Source organism: Rhipicephalus microplus, chromosome 4 (assembly GCF_043290135.1).
Source record: "Rhipicephalus microplus isolate Deutch F79 chromosome 4, USDA_Rmic, whole genome shotgun sequence".
Lineage (NCBI taxonomy): Eukaryota > Metazoa > Arthropoda > Arachnida > Ixodida > Ixodidae > Rhipicephalus > Rhipicephalus microplus.
The window spans coordinates 157660026-157678814 of record NC_134703.1 but is presented as its reverse complement, the minus strand read 5'-3'; the positions used below and the strand labels follow the sequence as shown (position 1 = coordinate 157678814).

At 44.1% G+C, this 18789-nt stretch overlaps 1 protein-coding gene across 1 annotated transcript in view; it reads left to right on the top strand.

Annotated features, from left to right (window-relative positions):
• The window catches only part of LOC142814441 (kinesin-like protein KIF28), a 140769-nt gene that overhangs the window by 110727 nt on the left and 11253 nt on the right, over positions 1-18789 (top strand). The window contains exons 15-20 of the mRNA XM_075893201.1: positions 9726-9880; positions 10746-10894; positions 13648-13782; positions 13872-13955; positions 14037-14099; positions 16517-16663. Of these exons, the coding sequence (XP_075749316.1) occupies positions 9726-9880; positions 10746-10894; positions 13648-13782; positions 13872-13955; positions 14037-14099; positions 16517-16663 (733 nt within the window). The remainder of the gene's footprint in view (positions 1-9725; positions 9881-10745; positions 10895-13647; positions 13783-13871; positions 13956-14036; positions 14100-16516; positions 16664-18789) is intronic.

Genomic DNA, 18789 nt, shown 5'->3' with positions numbered 1-18789 from the left:
CACCGTTTTATGATATAATTTCCAAGCTATGTCAAGCCTCCAAGATATAGTGCAAGTTTTATGCTTGACAACATATTTATTTGCTAGCAGAGCTTCAAAGTAGTTTTTTTTTGCCGAGTGAGGCGTGATTGTGGTGTTGTTTCGAAATTTTGGAGTCAAAATTTGTTACTTGTGCAACATAGATATAAATAAAAAGTTAGCGAAGGGCGGCGGGGAGGTTGTTCTATATTTGACACATCTCCACCTCTTTCTTATGTTCGTTTGAGGAGCCTTTTTATTCAAAATGGGGCAAATCTAGCACCGAAAAAAGCTCAACGGAGCTGCATTGGCATATACATGCTATCAACGTTTTTCTAGAACAGTGATAATTATAAATAATGTTTTAATATTACTGTTTTAGAGGAAAGGTGAACGTATGTATGAGCCAATTGAGTGTCATTGGAGCTACTTTCGGGTCAGGGTTTGGCCCATTTCGCACAAAAAAAAATGAAAGCTCCCGATTTGGTTTCTCAAGTATGCAACCACAGGCAAAAATGTACATGTAAATGGGTCAGGCCCCCCTTTTTTTTCCTCTTTCTATCCCCCTGAATGCATAAATCCTAGCAACACCTCCGCTGTGCTATTAGCTTCCTTTAAATAACACTCTGCCATTCAAAAAGAACCTGGGGACTATGCTTTTTTTACCAACAAAGTATGAATGACGCTTGCTTCTATTTCAAGTCCTAACTTGTGTGTGAGCATAGCAATGTGCGATTATCAGTGCATTGTAACATCACAGTAACAACTATCAATTACAATGCTGCAACTAGTCAACTATTCTCCATTCTTGTGGCACGGGTACATTGTGCTAGTGTTGTCTACGATCGTTCACGTGTATATTAAGCGACGCGCAAGCGTTCATATTAAGGATATAAAAAAGAACAGTAAGTGCCCACAGAGTGGTGCATACCATTGTACGAGTTCACTCGGGCTTAGCGGATGTACGCTAAGCTTGTCCTGCAGCGAGGCATGCGTGCACAGCAGCTGCATTAGAGTAAGCTTAGCCTGTTATTTGTAAACATGCCTAGTTCCACGGCAATCCGAATGGTGCAAACATTCAATTTGAACTCATCCAGGTTCATAGATCTAAATATAACTCACTGAATAAATCAGGGACGTGCGTATTATAGCAAAATACTTCAGTGTGAGGAAATATGTGGACCCCCATTAAAAAAATTGGCCCCGTATCTGCATGTTTCTGCAAATGTCATCGAAAGACGACAGTCTTGCGTGTGGAGAGAGTGAACAGGACATTTATTTGGTGTTCTGTGCAAGAAAATCGGTGAGTGGTATTCTGGAGGCACTGCGTTTGAGTCCCTCGAGCGTGCAGCGGAGGCGAACGAGCGCATCAAGTCACCTCACACATTAAGGGACTTTACCACACATAAGACATGAGCGCCATCTGGCAGTTTTCTGAAAAAAAAAACAAAGCGCATGGCTCTGAGACGGGTGCGCGCGCCCACCTCAGAGGTGATAAGGTGTAGAACGCAAGGCGACGGTAGGTGCCACCACCGTCTCGTCTTAGCAAAGCGTTGGAAACACTCCCCGTTCCGTGCAATCATTGCATGGTCAGCGGAGCGTGATAAGCGCTACGGTCCTTAAAATTACTCATGTATGCTTTTTCCAGTAAAATACGCACGTGCAGAATATATACGTGTTGTTATGGTGCCTCAGACATGCGCAATAATTGCTTTTTAATTGACGATTGCACAAGCATGAACGCTCAGTCTTGAGCAACATTGGTGGGCGATGCGGATGGGGTCAGCCGTTTCAAGTACCCCATGCCGTATGGAGTGGACAAACAAGATAAATGTGCAGGCGGACAGACAGACAGACCAAAATTTTTGCGTCGAAAGTCCCCAAGAAAGACCATCGTTCTTAATAAACCAGGAGCTCTGGTACAAAAAAAAACTTAGTGTGATTTCAAATGAGAAAGCGCGCACGATAGCCTGTCGAAAACCATGTGTAATCGTTTCATGTTATGTTAAAGCGCATCATAATCTCTTTTACCGATGTCTCTGTGAGAATTAGGGAAGAATGGACATGAGCGGCAGCAAAATATTTTTAGTAAGAATCCCAAAAACGTAACCCTTGTATTAAGTCGTTGAACATGTGAGAAATGTTCTGAATAATGTAAATAGGGGGTGGTGTAATAAATATAGTACATAGCACGATATACTTTGGCTAATGATACGGGAAATGAAAACAAAGGCCGAAACATTGATATTTTCACCAGAACTTTGGCATGCGGTTTGATTGCATCCGTTGAGATGTGATATGTATTGATGCTCTAAACTATATGCATATATGATAGGTGTAACATTCAAGGAAACACCCTTGGGTGTAATTTGCGAACATACACCTATAGTACACCTAAAAATGACAAATGGGTGTACAAAAGGTGGAATTGCAGAAATTACACCCGTGCGGATAAGTTTGGCAGAAATAATAGGTGTAAGATGGGTGATTTATTGAAAAATTCACCCTCAAGGGTGTGAAATGATTTGCAGTGCAGTTTGGCTAGCAGATCAGACGACACGCAAAACAGTTTTCCTTGTATGATATAGTACTGCAGATAAAGAGTCACCATTTTAAAGATCTCAGGGGATGGGGATGACTGTTGCAGTGTGCTAAGAGTTCATTTCTGGATCGCTGCTACGGCTGAACTTGTCTGTCCATCGGCATGAAGCGCAACACTTATTGATCGCGTTGAGATAATTTTTCTCTAGCCTTCAGCGCGCTATAAGATGCATTTCTTAGTCGAAGCCAGATGCTTATTTGAACGCTGATCTTGGTCAAGCTGCACGGCACGGCGGCACATAAACAATACAGTCTGACATGGACGGCACCGAATAAATGAAACCCTGTACTTGTTTAACGCACTTCTTCCTTTGTGACGTCCTGGCGCACAGTTTGACCAAGATAAACGCAAATGGACTCGTCTAGCGCTTCGTGTAAACTTACTCTTGAGTGAAGTTTTCGCGTTTTTTGTCTAGTACATGGGTGCAATGGCCGGCGCTCATCTCATATGGCAGGTAGATTTCGCCAGCGCGTTCCCATAATATTTTTGCTAGGCGTGCCTGAGCGACATTTTATTTCTCAATATAATATTCGTACCAAAGTCATGCGTAAGCTTTTTTTAGCGTCGAATACACAGGTACCTAATAAATAGGTTTTCGCAGACTCTGGCTTCAGCGTTCTGTACCCAAAGGCTACCTGTCACTGTGGCTCTCTTCACAGCTGTGGCCCACCTCATTTTTTTTCTTCGTTTCATGGGACTTATACCTGCGTGTGCATTTCACGCTCGAGTAGGAGCAGCCAACAGCTGAACAACCGACCATGGTTTATCGGAATGAAGATAAGCGGGTGGCCGCGCATGTGAATCCCGAATAATCTGAGGTTTGTGGGGAAGCGGTTCGCCGTCGTCTACTCTTCTCGAAGCCTGTAGCAGACGGTGCATCCCACAATCTCTCACTCTTTTACTGGTCACCTATTGTGGGTATGAGATGACGTTACAAGAATTCATTGCGGATGACGTCACAATATTCGCTACACCATGCCAAGGCTGGCCAGGACGTAAGTATTGACCCATTCCATGTTTGTAAACACAGGTAGGCCGATGTCGACATTACGGGTAAAATTATAGCGACGTCCTCACGTAACTTCCGCCATAAGCGCTAAGGGCTACGATGTGCGCCAACAAACAAAACTAAGTTGTGAGACGCGACTCACATCCAACCGCGACGCAGTTCATCGGCATACCGTTTTGTTTTTCTCGTTGTTTGACTAAGAACACCACATGCACCATTGAAAACCCAGCAGAAACTGCGGTAGGCAGAGCGTCTTTCAACTACCAAGACAGATTTTTGTGACGTAAGTCCAGTGGAATTTATTTAAACCTTACGTGCCTCTTCCGACGCGCGAAAGGAAAGTTGGCGATGTCATCCCACGTGGAATCAAGCTGTGGCAGCTCGTCTGAAATTACTGGTGACAAGTTCAGCGATAATTGCACCTGCTATATGAGCGCAGAAAAATCGCCTTTTTATTTCGACACACCGGTACGTGATGCATCTCCCATGCCCCAAATCAATTTCCTCGTTGCTGAATATCGTAACACCTGACGGCAACGACGACTAACACGCCGTATGAAGCTGACAAAACTGAACTGTGCGCACGTTGTCGTCGCCTCGTTGAAAAAAGCGCGCGCTGCACCCATCTGCTAGGAAAGGTGGTTTTTTTAAAAAACAGTAGGCCCTTACTACAGTGTACTAGAAGGGGGCAGTGGAGTGCACGATGCGGCCGCGCCAAATCTCGGCTGATTCTCTCCGGCGGGTGACAGTATAGCGGTGGCGCTGTAGTTCCATGATACTTAGGGAGCCTTCATGTACGCGCGTCTCCATGTTTTAGGGTGGTGACAACTCCGATCATGGTTGCTTACAACTGGCTAAAACGGCCCCCATACTTGACGGCTGCCATGTTGGTTCTGAGTGGTCGCTCATTTACATTGACGGCGGCGTGGGTTTCAAAGAGAAGAGGTTTTTTTTTTGTATGGCAAGTGCTGAAGGCTGAAGGGTTGTTTTCTGAAGTTAGCCGAGGTTTGGTAAAACAGGAAAGACATGTTCGTGACTCGAGTTTGTATAAAATACTGTTAAACCACTTCGTTTCTCCCACTTGGTAGACACACCGCATTGACGGAGTGAGGTTATTTAGGGAGCCTATATTTGCGAGGGGGAGAACCTCAACGTCACTATGAATGGACTTCAATGCCTGCGCGCCATTCATGAAGCATATTCACCTTAGCACTGCTAATACCTCAAAGGCCTCTTAGTGCAAGGCTCGAACCCGTGCTGTTTATATGACGGAACTCGTAACGACAGGGAAGGCAGAAGAAACAACCGGGTAGCTCGCGATGTTCTCTGTAAACCGAATAGCTCAGCTAGCCTGTTTCTCATACCCTTAACATTGCGTTTCTCCATAATATAATTTCTTACAGCAAGTTTAGTTCCTGCTAACGAATCTGTACAATGACTGCTCAAAAACCTAACAAGCTGTAAGCATTGCCCAAAAAAGTAGGGCATTCAATCACATTACACCGCCCTCCCCCTATGCCCACAAGCCTGTATATTAGGCTAGAAGAAAAGCAAAGGGGAGCAACGAGGGACAAATCAAGTTTTTCCAGGTCAGATTTTATTGCAAACAGCATCCAAACGGCATCTGGCCTTGTGTCTTCAAACCATCCTGCCTCCTTTGCTGGAAGCTTGTGTCCTCGCAGTGGGCCTAGAGTAAAGCAATAAGACAAAAAATCATATACGGCTCCGACCACATATACGGAGTCCATAGACATTTTCTCCACAATCTCTAAATAAAAGCGGAGTTTACGATATCAACTAATCTGTGTGTCTGGTTATGAAACAAAAGGGCGACACAAATAACGATGCGCCACATAGGGCAGATATGAGTTATGGGCTGACAACCGACTTGCTTAGTGCACATATACTGTTCCGTTCAGAACCGACAGATAGACAGAAGGATGGACGGACACGAACAGTAAATCTGCCGCATTCTATGTTATTAAAGAGAAGCCTTGTTTGCAATTATTGAGTGAGTTTCAGTGTGGTTGCGCGTGTCATTGAAGCGAAGAACGAATACCCCATAGCAAGCCACACAAAAAGTTAGTTGAGTTGCAACTGTGCAAGACAAGCACCTACAGGGAACGCGTTCATCGGCTCGTCTGTCTACCTCTCCAAACGCCCTTCCTCAGCAACCGAGGTAAAATTGCAGGAATGCGAACATCTGCCAGAAAAGGAAGACGCGAATGGCAGCGTTCATAGGTGGTTTATGGGCCTGGCGTTTTCCGCGACGAATGCAGCGACGGCTTCGGAAACTGACGAAGTGCAGATAGTGAATGCATGCAGGACCACACATTCGACTAGTCATATCATTCGATTGAGGAACTGCGCTTCGACTACAAGGATAAACAAGCATACTCGACCATCTTCCGCTCGCACAGCATAGCCGAACGAAGCCTAATTCATAATTATACTGTGCACGTTGTCGTGCTTACTTTGCTCAAACTGCTTTTCGTTGCATATCTAAGTCAGCCATTTCACTAAATGAGCGGTGATATACTCAACCCACTCGCAATACAACGGATACTCACCTCACAAACGCCCCACAAAAGCCGTCTTACAAAGGACGTCTACTCGCACCTCACAAAGGCCGTCTACTCGCACCAAGAAAACCGCGTAGCGAGCGGTATGCAATTTAAAAATAAGATATATTGTTGTGTAATGAAACGGAAAGTGTTTATGAATGCCTCTCAGCATTTTTTTATATGCACATGCGTAATAAACATTGCGTTATTTCTTGTTGCGCATACGTGACTCGGGCAGGGTCACGTGCACCTATGTAGTCTGTCCTTTCCGGTATTTCACTATTGGCTGCTTGAGCCCAGCACTTCTGGGCGATGAGCGACGGTTTCAAAATCTGGAGAACCGAGTGATCGCGCGAAAACGAGCACGCGACACGTCACGCGAACGCCCTGTTTCGTCGCTCATAGCGTCGCTCGTCGCTGTCGCGTGCATTTTCGCGCTTATGAGGTTTGGCCCTGAAGCTCTAATGGAAGGAACTCATTGTCATATCTGATCTTGTTTTTCTCGTGATATGCTACTGAATTGCGGACTGCGTTTGTACGAGCTTCCTGCAGATTTTCGGTAACGCCTGAAAGAAGATAGGGATATGATGGTGTGCCATACATAAGAAAGCAGGGTGAGTAGCCTGTGACTTCGTGAGGTGTTCTATTGTACTCGTCGACAACGTCCGAGAGGAGGCGCGGCCACGGTTTTCGGGGTTCGTCGTTGATCTTGCATCGGATGCGAGTAACGATCGTCTGATTAGTGCACTCGTTTAGTCCATTACACTGCGGGCGTTGTTAGCTTGTTAAAAGCTGATGAATATTGTTGTGCTTGAGGAACTGCTTAAATTTGCCGGCAGTGAATCCTGTGCCGCGGTCGGAAAGGAACTTCCGCTGCTTTCCAGCAGCGAAGATAATCTTCAGACAAGAGATGTACGCGTCGCAAGACTCATTATTGCGTGCGAAAGCCCAGACATAACGGGTGGCATGATCAACGGCTAAGTGAATGAATCTTTTGGATGAGCCGTAGTTGCTAAAGCCTCCGATAGTGTCCATGGCCAGAAGATCAAATAGTTGTTCCGCTGGTGGCAAAGACTCCAAGGAACCAAATCGTTTTGTCTTCGGTTTCTTGCAGCACTGGCAAGTATCGCAGTCGCGTATGTACTCGCTCACGTCGGTTATGATGTCGGGCCAATAGTACTGTGGGGAGAGAAGTGGCAACGTCTTCTTTACCCCGACATGACCGAAAGCGTCATGAGCTTTTTGGAGAAGAGAAGACCGGAGGGCAAAAGGCACATAGACTTTTCGTATTCCTCTGCGTCTCACTATACTCAGTCCGTTCTCAATGGTATGCTTTCTGGTGGTTTGTCGTTGTGATGCTCTCGCAGTTGCTCAGCAGATAGGAGTTGAACTACCGGGCTTCGAGATAGTGCATCAGCTTCAATGTTGTCAATGCCCTTTTGGTGTTTGATGTTCACGTCGTACATGGAGAGTTTCAAGGACCACCGGAAAAGACGGCCTCGGGGATTCTTGATGCTTTTAAGCATCAAGAATCCCCGAGCACCTGATCTCTTCCGCGTTGCCCGCCGCTGCGGGCAACGCGGAAGGGATCAGGTGGTGAGACGCGGTCACGCCACTCTACACTTCTAGTACAATCTACCCTTACGTCACATACACAGTGTGGCCCGCGTTTACAAGTGTGATTCCAGAATCGGCTACCAATTTTAAAATTTGTTTTGTCAAAAACTAAACGACTTATCGTTGTGTAATTTCGCACATATCACCGGAATTCTGACGATAACACATGCTGAACGTTTCATTGAAATTGGTAAGTATCGAAAAAAAAAACGCCGGAGTTCCTCTTTCAGAGCATTTTTTCAACACTGTTTGTGCAAATGATACAAGCGCACTTGCATGATACCCACCACGCTATAAATATTTATAATTTTTGTGTAGTGGGCTGGCAAGGGCTATGTTAAATTTCGTCATTCTTCAGGGAGGCGTGGTATCCGCTACACACTTGCAAGACATTTCGTGCATTTTTTTTTGTACAGTGGCTGCCGACGATGAAGTATAGCTACCACACTGACAGTGCTATGAAACGTCTGAGATTCCGCACGTTCGATGCCTCGTCGCGCAAAAAAAATGAACTGCGGAGTGGTTCAACACCAGCCGGGTAAATAGACGCAAAGTGAGGAACCACAACGCCTCGATTCGGCGTATTATAACTGCCTTCCTGCCTCATTGAACTTCATGAAACAATGCATTTTCCGTATTTACATCAATTTAATAACTTCTGCCATTAGCCGCTGGACGACGTTTGCTGGCCCGTACTGCTTGGCTGGTACATCCAAGACCTCGTTCTCTTCATCGACGCTAGACAGAGGATGATCGTTAGCGCATTTTTTCGCACAAGTTGAAATGGTTTACTTAATCAAGGGTGAATTCATATGTGGTAGAGGCAGCATGACATGAATGCAACATGTGCATCTATGTAATGGCGTGCGCGCTTCTGAACACGGCGGCTGGCCGGCGGGCTTTGGAATGGGGGAGTCATGACATCATGGCTTCCGAATAACGAGAGTCGAGAGGCTTGGCGCACGCACACAAAAACGCATACAATGAAACCACTTGCTGAAAAGTTCGATAAGTCACAGTCTGTTTTCTATGTAATATTTTGCATTAAGAATTCTATTCCCGCTTTTCTTGCAAGATTTTTAGATTTTGATTAAGTATACACTGCACGTTGACTACATGCTGACATTTTGCGCACTTGCCAACCACCTCTGGCGAGTGCCATGTATGCAGAACAATATTTAAACAAAACTTCACAGGATAAATGTCCAGGTTGCACGTGTGGCCAGGTGCATGAAGATGTGTATTGTTTATTAGAATACTTACGATATAACTAAAGACAAAGCTAATAGGATATTTATTGCCATAGGAGCGTATGTCCTTCAGTCTGGGACCATTTCTCTGTTTATGCATGGCCTTTACGTGCCTTCAATAACTGTCTCTGGTAGCACTAAACAAGTTTCCCGAATCGAATGGTACGCTTGCAAATGTTCAAAAATATTTTAGGCTGATTTTCTGCGGGTACATTTCCCGGACAGTATGCGTTTAGTGTTGCTTCATGTGTTACTTTATGTCATGTTGCTGTAACTTAGCCGTGCAAATATGCGTGTTGTCACCTGAGTGGACGTGATATGTTGTGTTATTTTTAACATATACAGTTTTTCTATGAATGGACCCTCACGTGAACGCTAGTGTCATGTCACTAGATGGTACATTGCGCTGTTTTTAGTGTTGCTTTGTGAATGCAATGTGTGCATATGTCATTTTTATATAGCTCATAGCATTATCAAATGCATCTAGGAGAAATTTAGCGCAAGTTCTTGTTCTCATCGCTGATATATTAACGAATTTAATCATCTTAGCATTCTAAAGCACATATGAAGAAGCAGAACATAACACTAAAGAGCACATATTAAAAATAGTGCTTGAAACGGTAGTCATCACTGTGTCTCATCCCTTCCTTTTTCTCTCGAGGCAGGATAGTCTTCGGCCAAACGCAGCTCTTTCTCTTCGTCAACCCGAGGCAGCATGACAGGCACGACTCGTCAAAGTATCCAGAGGTGACGTACGAAATGGCACAGGAAGAAATCGCTCTGAGAGCAGGCATTAAGCTGCATGACGACGATTCATTAGGTAAGCATGAAAAACCGCACTTCTGTAAGTAACGAACAGAAAGCTGTCCAAGTTGTGTGGGTTCGAAGCCATGATTCACGAAATCCTAAAGCAGTAGTAGGCGACCTGCAGTCTGCGGAGGAGTATTAAGCACTCACCTATGCAACCTCAAACACTCCCCCCCTCACCATTTTTATTCCTATCTGAAGAGGGGAATGACAGTGCTGACATCAATATGGCTTTCGCTTATAACAGGCATCGCAACTTCTTTTGCAATTTTCGAATGCTACAGACCTCGCATGAGACTGGTAATGAGTAACAAATATGTTTGGGCTATGGTGCAGTGAGATAGAGTGCCGGTACAATACTGCATATGAAATAGCCCAGAGGCCGTTGGCTTATGCAAGCTTACGTAGCGCTATGCGCGATCTTTTTTTTAAGATTCTTCCCTTGCTTAGTTAAAAAACAAACAAGCGAAAGGACATTACACACAATTAGCAAAGAGGAAACCAGGCGGGGCAATCGCCTGCAAATTATGCAAGGCTAGATCCAACGGCTATCTACAACATCCTAATCCTAATCCTAATCCCAATTTAAATTGCAATGTAGCGTTGACATGCATTCAGGAACTGAACATGATGTCTATTGTAGCTTTTTAGATTATTGTCAGTTCCCTGAATTCTTCCAGTTTGTGTTAAAGGTCACCCCCTTTCTCTCCGCAACACGCATTCCCGATTTGCCGTGTGGTCCCCTCAATGTCGGTTTCATGTAATTTGGCCTTCCGCCTCAAAACGTTGCTGACTTCTGACTTAAAGCAATACTGCGATTATTACACACAATCACATGCAGTAACGTTGTCTTTAACGAAATTATTTATTGTTTGCAGAGACTGCCTTGCTGAATCGAGATATGATAGAAGTTTTGCCAAAAATCGATGAGGCTAACGCAATGAGTGCGGAACTTGAACGGGGTGTCCATTTTGAGATATTGCTTGTTTCGCCACAGCTACTGGGCAAACAGCTAGGACGCACAGAGGTAAGTTGAACAACTGCGGTTGCCTGAAACATTGTGGGCTCAGCGCTACCACAAGAGCATTTGTAAGGAATTTGCTAGTTTATGGAATATGAAAAGTGCGTTCTTCGTCCGTGTACCTCTAGTGTAAAAAAACCCCACTATGTTTGCTGCTGCCTTCAGCATCAGTATTTCTTGAAACCCTTAGGCCACTGTGAGGCGAAAGCTTGAAGTAGCTTCAGCTGTAGACATGCTAAACATGTGGTGTAATATGGCTACATTTTGTCTGTGGTCAATAATAATGAAATTAGCTTTATAAAACTCTTCTCATGCTTTCTGCGAGGTCAGAAGTTGTCGTTCTAACAATGTTCACTAATGTATGACACAAAGACGCAAAATAGAACAGCCTATGTTGTTTAGTAGGCACTGGTCAGAAGACCAGTGTCTTCAAAAAAGCGTTACCCGTTTTATCACCTTATGGCAAACCCTTTATCGCCATGACCCCAGTATTTTGCCTTTCAAAAATGTCCGTTCTGAAATCAGTACAGAAAGCTCGTGTTCAATTCACTGTAAATGTGTGCGGTTATGTTTTCACATATACGCTATGTGAACACCTGCTGTAAATGATTTTCGTAAGCGGCTGAAATATCCTTGTCATCCTGGCCACGTAAACATGTCGCAAATGGGGCATGCTGTTAAACCTTGAGAATTATTATACACACGAAAATTTTAATGCTATTTCGCATAAAAATTTTGCAGGCGAAACACACATATCACCAGGCCCGTAGAAAAAGTGCTCTGACCCCCCCTCCAAACTTTGATGAATAGTGGTGTTAAAAATTGGTGTTTCTTTTTTCTGAAAATGTGACAGCTTTTAGCAAGTGGGCCCCTCCCTTAAAAAGGCTGCATCTTGTTATCCTGAGGGGCTCGTAAAGTACTGCACGGGCCTGGGAAAACCTAAAAGCCCGGGCCCGTAAAGCATTGTTGGATCGGGTGTGGGCCGCGCTCGGGCCTGTGAGCTTAGTGCTCCGGTCGGGGTCGAACTTCAGTCAGGCCCATATTAGACCCGGGTTTCATACTTATCGGTATATTGGCGTGTGTACGATGCCCGGCTTTGTCGTTTGAACTTATTATTCAACTTATTTTGTCGACTGAAAAGGCGGCGCCTTCTCAAACGAAGCCTACTGAAACAATAGATTATATCTGATCTATGCGAAGTGACCTTCCACACGGGCGCTAGCCCTGGTAAAGTTGGCTTCTTCACCTTCCACCTTTCCTTGTCCACCATATTGTTTTTTTTTCTTTACTGCCACACATCTCCTTCTCCTCCAGAAGTGCGCGTTTGTGGTTGCAAACAACGAGCCATCTACAGCCAGACTTCGCTTCCATGTTTGCACCGAAGCCTTTAGCTATTAGCGCCTAGGCAACCTAATCTACCGCTTTCGGTCGCTGCGGGATCGCGCTCCGCACACCCTACACGCCCAATTCGACGGAGAGCGCTTAAGAAGCCGCCGGCTGGTTCACTACAGCGCTCTAACAGATTGTTGCTTAGAAGCCCTTAGTCCAGCCTAGGAAGGACACAACACTTTCAAAGATCGAAGGCCGTTACACGAAGACGATCACATAGGCATGTTCAGGAAACAGTGAAGACGGTGGCTCGATCGCTATGATTATAAATCGCTTTGGAAGATATATGGCACTGTGCTGATGGCGACTGGGTAAGAATGATGGGACAGAAAACCTTATTATTTTGATCATGAAAACGTAGTGTACGTTGAGTACAGTCGCCTGTCAAGGAATCGACATGAAAGCTTTATGTAACGCTGCCAAGCCTGATGTGTTTCTTTGAGAATTACCTAGAGCGCGTGTCTCATTTAATTGCATTGTGCAATAAATGAAGTTTGCCAAAGACTTGATAGTTGTACTTAACGGCACCAATTTGTATACAATTTACGTAGACTCCAACTAGAATTTTGGCGATTTTTCCAGATTATGGAGGTATTATATTTTGTAACCATCTTTCGAAAAGCAAATCTAATACTGCGTGGTTAGCACCGAGTTCGTGAGCCAGGCAGCTATGACACCAATTATAGTTTATATTGTCTCGAAATTATTCCGCTAAAATGTTGCGGGTATAATTACCCGAAAGCATAGATGGTATACCAGTGATTGTGGCGACATTGAAAAAAGTTCTCAAAGCACTAAAAAATATGTCGTTTGTGGCAGGTACCTTCAAAATAGCCGAAGATCATACAGGACCTCGTTTATGCTCAAGGCATAATCTGCTGCAACGAGCCGGGCTGGGCCCAAACTATTCTGGCCCGGGCCGGCTACGGGTCATACTTAAAAGTACCGGGCCCTGGCTTGGGTGGGTTGTAGCATGGCATTTTCGGATCGGGCCGGGCCTGGGCCAGAAACATTGGCCTGTCCTGTGCTTTATCAGCTAGGGGGCCTTTTACGCGCTCATTAAAAACACACCAACCATGCGGCATCATTTGCTTAAAATTATATGAATTATTGCTTCAAAGTGCTTCAATTACCTGTGTTCTATTTGATTAATTTTTACGCTGAGGCGAGTGAAATGTTCAAACGCTTATGAAGTGAGAAACCACGTATGATACTTGATAATAAATTGAAGCCCTTCCTCTTGACAAGCAATGTGAAAGCGAAAAACACAATTACATTTTCCACAACATTAGGTGGCTTTTTCTATATTTTGTTTTTTAGTGATAAAATGCACGCGTGAAGAAATATCTATGGTTCCTATATCATTCTAGGTATACGTAAAGGCCAAATACCTTAAAGCTGAACAGGAATTCGATTGGACGAAAGAGAAATTTTTGAGCCGAGTGTTCGCGATGAAAGAAATGTACAGCAAGTATGTGAACGGCGAGCACTGGGAAGTGGACGAGGTATGTTATAAAAAAAACATATACATTTGAGTGCGTGAAGGCGGGCCTAATGAGTCTTGTAACTCTGCGTATGAACCTTGAATATGCAGGAACGAGACCCTTTTTTAGAAGATCCCAACACAGAAGTCAGGATAGGGACTGTGCAAGTGTACTTGCAACCACTAGCGTACATGGTGAGTAATCGAATGCAAGTGTATCTTTTTTCATAGGCACATTAACATTATGTGAACCTAAATCACACTTATTTCCTATAGGTTGATCTCAAAGAACAACTGGAAATCATAAACTTCAAGGGAGAAGAAGTTGGGATTATCAATGTAAGAAGAAACTACTCCATTTATTTCTCCATCAAGGGCGTTGTACATAGCTTAATTACGAAATATTTTTGCATACAAAAATCTATTGTAGGCCACTTTACAGCTTCTTACATCATATCCTCGTAACTGCTTGATCTATGAAGCGTGGAAAGTTGGGCAAGTTGGTAGGACCTAACTGAATGTAGGAACAGCCCAACCTAGAAGTAGTTACTTCGTAACTACGAAAGCCTTGTTCAGTCCTTGTTTTTTCGCTTCTGTAGTTACGGAGTAAGTACTTCTAGGTTGCGCTGTTCCTACATTCAGTTATGCTTGATCTAAGTAGCATGCCATAGTAGTGTAGTGTTTGTAGTGCTCGGCTGTGGACCCGGAGGTGGCGGGCTCAATCCAGGCCTGGTCGGTCGCATTTTGATGGCGGCAAAATGCCCTAGGCCCATGTCCTGTGTGATGTACGTCAGTGCACGTAATGAACACATGATAGTCAAAATTTCAGCAGCTCTCCAGTACGGAGTTCCACATGATCGTATAGTGGCTTTGAGACGTAACCCCATATACTCTCGGCGTGGGCTGATGCATAGCGTCTTTCGACAGAGAGAGAGAGAGACACATAATTTTATTGAGGTCCTGAAGAACCTGCCGGGGAGTTTTTGTTCTTCTTTACCATAAGTGTAACGTTTTTCATGTATTACTGGCGTATTTTGACCCACTAAGCATGTTCACTTTCTCTCTTTTATTATATATTTCGTTTATTTTTTTTATTTACCTCAAGATTGTTTGAACGTTCGTTTTTGTTATGTATGCTCCTCCCCTATGTAACCAAGAAGCGGCGCTGGGGGCCTGGATGCGCAAAGAACATATATTGTCTTCCCAGCGTGCATTGAACCAAAGTCGTAATAAAGTATCCTACCACAATCAGAACCGCGCCATAACTCGAAACTGCTTTGGAAAAAAGCCCAACGCAGGCGTTACGTCGGTGGAACATCGCTTGTGGTTGCGGTGCTGCGTATCTAAAATTATAAGCATTGCATATGTACTCCAATAATAAAAGCGTCAAGTCGGGTTAACGTCCATTGTTGTTGTACGCCATGCACCAAAATAGGTCCACATAGCAGCATGCAGGGCCAACAACCTCGCAAGCACAAGCACTACACTTCAGATTGCATAGCAATAAAAGCGTGAGCAAGTTGGTATGCATTCATCTTGGTTGATCTGCAATTCAGCTTTCCGCTTCTGGTGCTGGTAATACCCATGTAATACCTTGGTAATACCTTGGCAAACAACTGGCTGTATAAAACATGCGCGACTGTGAAACATACATGTCTGCACGCATAACACTTGTTCATATGTTTAAAGCCATTTTGTAACGTTTCGCTAAAAAAAAAAGAAATCTTGAGACAGTTACATTCATTGTGCATGCTTCACACGATATCGATTCTCACGGTATGGGTGATCTGCCGAATAATGTGTAAAATCAAACTGTGCTAGGGACGAGACACCAGTGTTGAAACTGACAGGAGGAAAGCCAACTGGCAACTGATTTATTGAAATCGCGTGAATATCCCTTCATAAATTATATGCGTGCGCAATGACTGTCATGACCACGCAATGAGCTTACGTCGTATATCTCGACAAAGCCCAAAATGAGTGCGTCATCTTTCCAGGAAAGAGCTTGATTTTTTGGTGTAGAGAGAAGTATTAGTGGGAGGGGGTGCACTTTATCAAGAGGTCAGTACTCCTATTGCACGCGCGCATAGTTTCAGAAGGAAAGTTTGTACTCTAAATTAATCAGTTGTTAGTCAGCGTTCATCCTGCTTGCTTCTACTTCGGTTTCTCCTGTCAATCGCTGTTTAGGTTTGCATATTACCCCTAATGCAACACCGGAACAGTAGCATTTAGGTTCAAGAATTGATGATGATGAAAGGGGACTTTTGTTTTAAACAAGTTAAACTATGTTTAGACATATCATAGGCAAACGTTCAGAAATATTGCTTCATCAGTACAGAAAAGAATTTTTTGTCATTCTATGTTCAGAAATGCTATTCAAATAAGGAAATTTGGTGTTGGAGGTGAAAGACGATAAAAAAAATTCGTATATCCAAGCGCTAAAGGATTCAAACGGTTGGCCAAGAGTTGTATATAGGAGCAAATGTTTAATTATGTTTTCCGAAAAAAGAGTTAACTTGTAAAAAATTATTCTACATCGCTTTGATCGTCGTGTCTAATGGGAAAAGAGATAAATGTTCTTGGAGCGAATAATTGAGGGCATTTCGTTGTGTGTTGTATCACTGATGGTGAACAATACGTGTCATCAAAGGCACGTATAAATGCATCTTGTCCATTACCGATCACCCTTTGGCAATGATTCTAAAACAATATTTAAATTAGTTGGCTAGAGCAAACAATTGTCTTACCCTGCATAGGTTGAGATGGTACCATGCTCAGAAACTGGTCATGAATACACCGAGCACGACAACGTATTCCTGGACAGCCCCGGGGACCTTGTGGGCCGAGACCTGAACTTTGTCGTCCGTATCCTGCACTGTCGTTCGTTGCCGAAACGCTTCACGGTAAGTGTACAGTCCTGTGCCTTGAATATGCATTCCTGTGACTCCCGTCAGCGGGCGCTATACTGGCCATGACAAGCATAGCCAGTTGGAATTCCCACGCCGGAATCTCAGTGCTCCTCTCTAGGAACAAGCGTCTAGCGGCGGGAAGCGACAAAAGGATTGGAATCTGGCAACGTCGACGGTCCGTGAGCCAGCGCATCCCTAGAAGCATTTCTTCCTGGCTGGCTTGTTTAGGGAGACGGCGAGGCAGCCCGACCGCGCAGGTCGTGTCTAAGCAATTAACGTCGCTAATCATTTGCTGACCTTTAAGGAAAAGATGTCAGCAGCAACACAACCGCGAACTTGTTCCGTGCACATGAGGGCAAACACTGCGCCGTGGTCCCTCCCGGGCCACAGAAATTAAATGCCTTTCTCCTCTTCTAACCACTACCACCACCACCACATGTGGGACACCATTTTCCCTCTCCTCAGTGAAACTGGCCGGAGGAGCTTTGCTTCATGAGATGCGATGACTATGCGGCGGTCATGTGTTATTGGCTGATGCCAAAGTAGGTGCTCTCTTGTATGTGACTGGTGTTTTAATAAAGAAAGAGAAGCTTGACATGGCTTAAACGAACGCTGCAATGTGCTGGACGTTGCTCTGAACGATGGTTTACCAATTCATACACCCCACTCGTGATTTGCGGAACTCTAACCTTTCATGCTGTAAATAGTTGTGAATAGTGCCAGTTTGTTTTTCGATTCCCCAACTAGTCAGGAACGTTTCCTCCACCCGACGTTGTGTCACGCTACCACAGAAGACCGGGTCCGACGTAACCCTGACGTCTCGAAAATCCACGTCAGCGGTAAAGCGTTGGTGAGACACCGGTCCGCAACAGCATCCACGGCCCAATTATTAGAATGATCATGCGGGCTTCACTTACACCGCAAAATTGATCTAGAATTTCGTGATTGTTTGTTCGTAGCTTTTTCAGGGAAATCAACATAAACTTTGCAGTAGCTAAAATTAATTACTGCAGCTCTAAAAAATAAGTAAAAAATTGCGTTTATATACACATCAAAGCCAGTAAACAATAAACTGTGATACCCTGCTGCAATCATTTTTATAGCTTTGGTAGTGTAACCTATAAAAAGATGTTAATAGCATGAATTAATTAAGCGGCAGCTTGTTCACATAGGTTTTAACATAACTATGTTATTTGCTTCTCGGAAATGCTCAGCGAACGAGGAAATACGCTAGATAATCCAGGGGAACATAACTGCCTGACATATTGTTCTAGTTCTGCTAAAGGTTATGTAAATATATTCTGTAAGCTTGTACAAGCCGAAATAAAGACCACACGTCTCTGCAGGTAACCTGCGAGAAAACCGTTCTAAAAAGGTTTTAGTTTTGTTGGGCACAATATATTTGTTTTTCTTTCGACATATATTGTCTTCTGAGTCAGGAGTATCGAGTGCCACCATAGTGCCACCAATCTCTCCCATTTTATGATTTCAATAAAACAATGAAATTACAATTACATTTGGTTAGATACAAATAACCTACGTCTCAAACAGTCAATTCAGCACCAAAGTCTTGACCACGCTGCAAATGAAGACAACACATAAATGGGAAGAGGGCCCGTCCTGTTGAATTCTTTTCTTCATTTACAGTGTGGTTGTGATTTTGGCGCGAACATGGCTATCGAATTACGACATGCACCAAAAAGCCTAACAGCAAGTTCTACTACAAATAACGTATCTGCAGCTGCACATAGTAGTTGGAGAATAATAGCGAACATTTCACACACAAAAAAGCAATTAGCCGAAGCATGTGCAGTTTCTCAATACGAGGGATCAGCTGTGTGTATTTTGTCAGGCGGCGTCAAACGCAAGGTAAGAAAGTCGCTGTGTCTTACGGTAAAACGCTGCATAATAATATTTAGTGCGCAATGAACCCGCATATTTGCACAGGTAAACAAAAATAGGATTCCCAAAACACATTGATTATATGATGTAAGAGGTTTTGTCGAACACCCGACGTCAAGTATCGTTGGCGCAAATAAGTACAAGCACAATACTGTAAATATTTTATGGTCGTGTAGCGGAGTGAATGTGAGTGGGCCAGGGCGGGCCCCACTGCTCCA